The sequence below is a fragment of the Bison bison genome, unplaced genomic scaffold (assembly GCF_000754665.1).
Source record: "Bison bison bison isolate TAMUID 2011002044 unplaced genomic scaffold, Bison_UMD1.0 scf7180017864037, whole genome shotgun sequence".
NCBI lineage: Eukaryota > Metazoa > Chordata > Mammalia > Artiodactyla > Bovidae > Bison > Bison bison.
In genome coordinates this window covers 2,903,211-2,910,312 of record NW_011494609.1, presented here as the reverse complement: position 1 = coordinate 2,910,312, position 7,102 = coordinate 2,903,211, and the positions used below count along the sequence as shown (strand labels likewise).

The following is a 7,102-nucleotide window of genomic DNA, read 5'->3' as shown; positions in this document are numbered from 1 at the left end:
ACTTTACTAGCGTGTGAGGTGAGTGCAATTATGCGGTGGTTTGAGGATTCTTTGGCATGGCCTTTCTTCCAAAAGGTAAATCCCCAAAAGTGATTTCTCTCTTTCTGTCCTTTCCCTCTCCTCTTCCTCCGTTTCTCCCCATTTGTTTACCAATCCCCTTTTTAAATAAATGGTTTGGATAACTTTCTACTCTTAAACCAGTCCTGAATATTCATTGGAAGGACTGATGCTGAAGCTGAAACTGTAATACTGATGTGAAGAACTGACTCATATGAAAAGACCCTGATGCTGGGAAAGATTGAAGGCAGAAGGAGAAGGGGACGATAGAGGATGAGATGGTTGGATGGCATCACCAACTCAATGGATGTGAGTGTGAGTAAACTCCGGGAGTTGGTGATGGACCAGGAGGCCTGGCGTGCTGCAGTCCATGGGGTCTCAAGGAGTCGGATAAGACTGACTGAACTGAACTGTCATTATAATAAGAGGAGATGCTTGTTGATTGCTTACTCATGGTAGACCCTGTGTGTGATATGTCATGATGCTTGCAACTTTGTGAGGCCCCTTTCTTCCTGTGAAACTGCAGCGCAGAAAGGTTAAGGGGTTCATCTAACAGAGGATGGAACTGGAATTCCAGACTCTGACCCCTAAGCTTGCGTACTTAAACCAGGCATTATAATAACCTCTGTTTCATTGTTTGTGTAACCTCAGTTTTGAAGCGCTTATTAAATGCCAGCCTCTGTGAGAAGTGTGTTAACAAAATCACTATGACCGAGGCACTATTTTAGCCCCATTGTTCGTGATAAGAGTGGTACAGAGGGCAATCTATATCGTAGCCGCTCCGAGGAGCAAGCTTGCAAATACTGTCTGGCCAAATCCCAACTGTGGCTTGATGAACCCAGTTCGTGATCTCTGGGCGTCTCTGCTCTGCTCCTGAACCTGTGTGCTTTCGTCTAACTTGCCAGCCTGATGGATGGGTGAAAAGAATAGCACTTCCCAGAAGTTTTGATTTGTGTTCTTTTTAATCAGAAAGGATGAGCACCTTCTCGTTTTTCTAAGTAATGTCTGATTCTGTCCTTTGTCGCTCAGTTGCTCATTTATTTCTGACTCTTTGCGACCCCATGGATTGTGGCATGCAGGCTTCCCTGTCCCTCACCGTCTCCCAGAGTTTGCTCAAACTCATGTCTGTTGAGGCGATGATGCCATACAGCCATCTCATCCTCTGTTGTCCTCTTTGTTCTTGCTGGTCTTCAAATCAAACAGCTTCCTTCATCTTCGTGTACCTGTTACTCAGAGGCCCTGACTCCCTGACTCGGGTGTGATGTGTTTGCTTGGATTTGCGTGGGCAGAGTACAGTGAACAATCCATTTCACATGTTCTGGTAAGGTCGCAGTTCTCAGTTATGTTTCTTTAACAAAATTAAACGGAGTAACAATTTTAAAAGCAATAGCAACCAGCCTTGTTCATTTGGAATGAATGGCTGTGCTTCCTTGTAATTCCATTTACCTGGGAAGATTTGTATCAGTCAGGAGAGGGGAGGTTATGCCATGGTAACAAACAGTTCCCCAAAACAAACAGCTCAGTGGTTTTCACAGCATGGTTGAGCTCTGCTTCTGTGGGTCAGCGGGTGGTTCCTGCTGTCTGTAATTTCTCAGGGGCCCAGTCTGGGAGGGGCTGCAGTTCGTGGCAGGGTCTCCACGATCTTAGAAGCAGGGAAGGAAAATCCATTGGGCCTTGAAGTTGGCTTCTAAAGCCTGTACCGGGAGTGACACATGATGCCACTCAGCTCACTGGCCAGGGTAGGTCATGGTGCCCACACCAGTGTTCAGAAGGGTGGAGAAATGAGATCCTGCTGATGTACAGCCCCAGGGCGTGGCGGGGGGTGGACAAACACTTATGGGTCCCAGGGGATCCCCTTGGGAGCAGCAGCCCATCTTCTGCACCTCAAGTAGCAGAAGTCCTGAGACTGTGCTGAGCAGAAGTGAGATTTTGACTTAAACAGCAGGAGCTCTACCTGACAGATGTAACAGGTGAGGCCAGAGCTGGTTCTCCTCCTCTGGGATCGGGGAGAAAGCCCAGGACCCAGGTATCGAGAGGCTAGCCAGTGAGTCGGTCACAGACATGGTTTCCTGAAAGCCTGGTCGTCGGGATTGGCCCACTCACACGTGTTGAACCTGGGTTGTGCGTTCTGATTCCACCTGCTTTTCTGCGTGTTCGAAAGTCATCAGATGAGCTCTTTCCTGTGTGTTTCCCATGGTCATTTTCTCTCTGCCTCAATAACTCAGCTCTCACCTGCTGTCACAATGCGTTTTGCCAGGTCACTGCCTCAATTTTTTTTTTGGACACGAGCACATTAAAAGGCACTGGTTGGCTTTCCCTTTCTTTTAAGTCATCCAACTCTTACAAATAATATTCTTGATGATCTTGAGGTTTTTTTTTTTTTTTCCCTTTAGAGGTAGTTTTATTGATTTTGAGAGTTCAGTTTACTCTGTGCTTCTGGTGGAAAATGTCATTTTCCTTCTTTTCCCTTGACTTCCTGCATAGCCTCAGTGTGTGTTTTAGAGGTGAGATCGTTTTCCTTGCTTCTAGAAAGTAAGCTGTCACAGGCCTGAGACCACACAGCTCTGACACACATCAGGTGATGTTCCTGTGAGCTGTCTGCCTTTGAGAACAGCAGAGGAAGAAGGCAGATCCAGCCCCATATGGCTCACACAGCTCAGCCTGGGAGAGGATGGTGCTTAGCTCCACACTGTCAGTCAGCGACACGTGGAACCCGACGGAGCACAGCTGCACAGGCACCCTGCCCTGGGTGGGGGAACGCTCCTACCTCCCTGAGTAGGTGCTGAGCTGAGTCCAGTGAGGAGAACATTCAGGCAGAGCTGGTTGGGGGGCAGCGGGGGGCAGGCAGGGACCTCTGGTGGACCTGTGTTGTTAGAAAGTTTGAAGCCAAAGCATTGAGATATGGGTCCGGCGAATCAGGCGGGAGTCTGCCTTTGAGGCCTTCTTGAGCGGCTCTGTGAGAAGCATGGACTTCACCCTGTCAGCTTTCAGTAAATATTTGTGTGAGTCATGTGGATTGTTCCACAGGAAGGACAGACATTTGGTGTATAAGACTGAGTCACGAGGACCCACCCAGCGCTCTCGAAGTGGCTACTCGTTGCTGTGAAGTACAACATGGACCTGGCCCCAGGAGGGAGGCACCCTGTTAGGAGGAAGTCCACCCACTATTTCTTAGGTGCAGCGAACGCCCAGGAATGCCCTAGCAGAGACCAGGCCCACAGTCCTGGCTTCCCAGGTGGCGCTAGTGGTAAAGAACTTGCCTGCCAGTGCAGGAGCTGCAAGAGACAGGAGTTGGAGCCCTGGGTCAGGAAGATCCCCTGGAGGAAGGTGTGGCATCCCACTCCAGTATTCTTGCCTGGAGAATCCCACGGACAGAGGAGCCTGGTGGGCTACCATCTTTGGAGCCGCAAAGATTTGGACACTGAGCGACTTAGCACGCACACAGGCCCTTGTCCTGCCTGAGGAGGCCCGCTCGGGGCAGGGTGGTAGGGGGACTGTCATTCCACACCAGCAGGGATCTGACTTCTCCTGTGGAACTTCCTGGCGAAGACGCTGGGAATCCTGGCCTAGAAGCACACGGCTCCCCATCTCTGCTGGGTGCCCCCCACCGACCCCCTGAACTGCACTCAGAACATGCGGCTGTGAAGCGCAGCTGGGAGGTTGATGGGAAACACAGGCCTTCCGCGGCTCACACACAAGGCTCTGCTCAGGGACGGGGAGGTCTGTGTTCTGCTCGGTCGCAGGTGTAGACTGGAGGCTTCCCCGGACAGAAGCACGCAGCTTCACAGGAAGCTGGCCTGATGGAGACAGAGGCCCTTTGAAGGGAACACATGTACGGTGTGGTCAGTTGTGTCCAACTCTTTGCGACCCCATGGACTGAAGCCCACCAGGTTCCTCTGTCCGTGGGATTTTCTAGGCAAGAACACTGGCGTGGGTTGTGATTTCCTTCTCTGTTGAAGGGACGCAGGATCACCCTCACTCTCGAAACCGCACCCTGCCTCCATTCTAGCGATGCTGGGGGCTTCCCCAGCCCTGTCTCCCCAACGCTGGCTCGCGACCCTGGACCCTGAGCCCTCCCAAGCCGTCCCTGTGTCTTCCTGTCTGCTCACATCCTGCCTCTTACACCCATGCCGCAACTTGCTGGGGTCTTCCCGGCCTCCAGACGGGTGATGCGTACCCCTCTGTCCGTGTCGCTGCCTTCTTCCTCACATGCGTCTCCTCTTGTTTTCCAGGCTCTGCAGAGTAACCTGAGGTACTCCCTGTTGCCCAGACGACTCGTCATCAGCAAGAGATTAGCCCAGTGCCTGCATCCCGCCTTGCCCAGTGGCGTGCACTTAAAAGCCCTAGAAACCTATGAGATCATCTTTAAGATCGTGGGGACCAAATGGTTGGCCAAGGATTTGTTCCTGTACAGGTAATGCTAGCTTCACCCACCACTTCCCTCTTCTATTCCCCAAGGAATCCACGTTTCAGTTCGCCAGCTCAGAAAAGTATGCTGCTGCTGGTGCTAAGTCGCGTCGGTCGTGTCCAACTCTGCAACCCCATGGACAGAAGCCTACCAGGCTCCCCTGTCCACGGAATTCTCCAGGCAAGAATACTGGAGTAGGTTGCCATTTCCTCCTCCAAGAAAAGGATGAACAAGGCAAAATACAAAGGGATGCGTCCATTCGCCATGAAGCATCCATCAGGAGGTTCCCCCAGGGCCCACCCTCCAGAGTCAGTCCTCCCTGACTTTTCTCCTTAAGCTGAGACGCACTGTTGCACACTGCCTGTGGCCTGCCCCCTGCCAGCACTGGGTGGTGACTGTCCCGTGACGGCTGGGCACCTCCGTCACCAGCGTAGACGGCTGGCCGGCTGGCTGGCCGATCCCTTGGAGCTTCTGACCAGGCCTCTCATTTTCCTTCCTCTCCCTTTTTTCTCTGTCCTCAAAGCTGCGGGCTGTTCCCGCTTCTGGCGCATGCAGCCATGTCGGTGAGACCCGTGCTGCTCGGCCTGTACGAGAAGTACTTCCTCCCGCTGCAGAAGCTGCTGCTCCCAAGCCTCCAGGCCTTTGTCGTCGGCCTGTTGCCCGGCCTGGAGGAGGGCTCGGAGATCTATGACAGGTGGGTGTCGGCCAGAGCCCATGGCCGCCCGCCCCGGGGTGGGGGGTGCCCACTTGTGTTTTATTCTGCTGCTTTGTGAGAAACGAGGGGAGACGTGCGGAGAAGACCTCGGAAGCAGGGTAGGTGCAGAACGTCAGGCTGACATTCACCTTTCTGTGGCGTCTCTGCCTGACGAAGTACCGCGTGCCCCTTTGAATTTTACCATGTTTCCAGGTGAGGGTCAGGAGGTGAGAAAGTTCCCCAGAGTCTCTAGGTCTGTGGGCAGTGGGGATGGGGTTCTGCCTCTTATGTGTCAGGTTCTGAGGGTCTCCCTCCTTCTGTATACTCGTGAACATGAAAGCATTCGTCGCTCAGTCACGTGCGACTCTTCAGGAACTTACAGACTGGAGCCTGGCTGGCTCCTCTGTCCATGGGGATTCTCCAGGCCAAGAATACTGGAGGGGGTTGCCATGCCCTCCTCCAGGGGATCTTCCCGACCCAGGGATTGAACCCAGGTCTCCAGCATTGCAGGCAGATTCTTTACTGTCTGAGCCACCAGGGAAGCCCATTGTTTACCAGGCTGCTTCCAAATAAAAAAGCAAGCCTGGGTTTCATTGATGGGTAGGGCTCAGCTTGACGAGTTGCAAGCATCTCGGAGAAATTCGGCAAGCTCACAGGCACAGAAGTTCATGCAATGGTATTCGTTTGTTTTGTTTATTTTAAATGGAGGCCAATTACAATATTGTGGTGGTTTTGGTCACTGCTTAGGATGGTAAAGAATCTGCCAATAATGTGGGAGACCTGGGTTCGATCCCTAGGTTAGGAAGATCCCTTGGAGAAGGGAACAGCTACCCACTCCAGTATTCTAGTCTGGAGAATTCCATGGACTGTATAATCCATGGGGTCACAAAGAGTCAAACATGACAGAGTCTCTTTCACTTTCACTAGGAATGGGAGAGAGGATTTATCCATTCGGACCATGGCATATACACAGAGAATCATTTCTGGAGAATCATAGTATGAAAACTCAACTTCCAGGGTGTGAACTGTTCTGAGTGATGCCACAGGACGAACCTCTGTTCACAGGACCCGTTTCCAGAGCCCACGTGCAGCTGGCTGGCAGGTCTAGAAACCTGCATGCTTGCACAAGTTTCCATGTGATGACCCAAAGCCCTGTTCGAATCTTCCCCACACCAGAGACCCCAGCCGCGCCACCTTTGCCCTATGGTGTCAGCTGTGGCAGGGAGTGGCAGGGGGCGTGGAGTGGAAGCACGGAGTCCATCCAGGGCCCACTCAGAGTGTGCCCCTCAAAGAAACCAAATAATCAGAATGTTTGCAGGATGGTGGCTGGTGACCCAAGGGTGCGTTAAAGTCACACGCATCCATCCTGGCGTTTGATGTGCACTTGGGCTGTTTGAGGCTTCCACTCAGAGCAGGTGGTGGCCCTCTACCTCCCCGTGGGGAATCTACCTCTGTGATATGCTGAGTCACTAGCATCCACTTCCCTTGGAGGCAGGGTCCGTCTTGTTGCTATCTTAAACCTAGCTCCACGCCCTGAGAAGCCAGGTGGGCCTGTGGGTTCAGGAAGAGTCAGGGTCACACGGGGTTAACAAGCCAACTTTTATCCGACTCTGCTCTTGACTCCTAGCCCCAGGCTCTTTCTAGAAGTTCTGGTCCATTCCTGTTTTACAGATGTTTACTGTAAATGCTTTCCCCGTGCCCCCATCATCTAAAGATGAGCACTTCAGCTCCCACAGTGTAAGGCAATTTTTTTTTAACCTGTAAGAATGAATCACACCAGAAACCTGTCAGTAGTCAGGGTGTTGTCATATATTCTCCCAGCTGATCAATGAATGTTCATTTAAACGGTTGCTCCAGCCGATGAACACGAGTGTTTTCTCCTAATATTATGATTTCTCAGTGTTCAACCGCGAGCTGAGTAAAGCTCTGTGAGTCACGGGGTA

At 52.0% G+C, this 7,102-nt stretch overlaps 1 protein-coding gene across 1 annotated transcript in view; it reads left to right on the top strand.

Moving 5' to 3' along the window:
- Window positions 1-7,102, top strand: part of DOPEY2 (dopey family member 2) — a 125,480-nt gene that overhangs the window by 26,761 nt on the left and 91,617 nt on the right. The window contains exons 2-3 of the mRNA XM_010834844.1: window positions 4,290-4,471; window positions 4,989-5,159. Coding sequence (XP_010833146.1) covers window positions 4,290-4,471; window positions 4,989-5,159 — 353 coding nt within the window. The remainder of the gene's footprint in view (window positions 1-4,289; window positions 4,472-4,988; window positions 5,160-7,102) is intronic.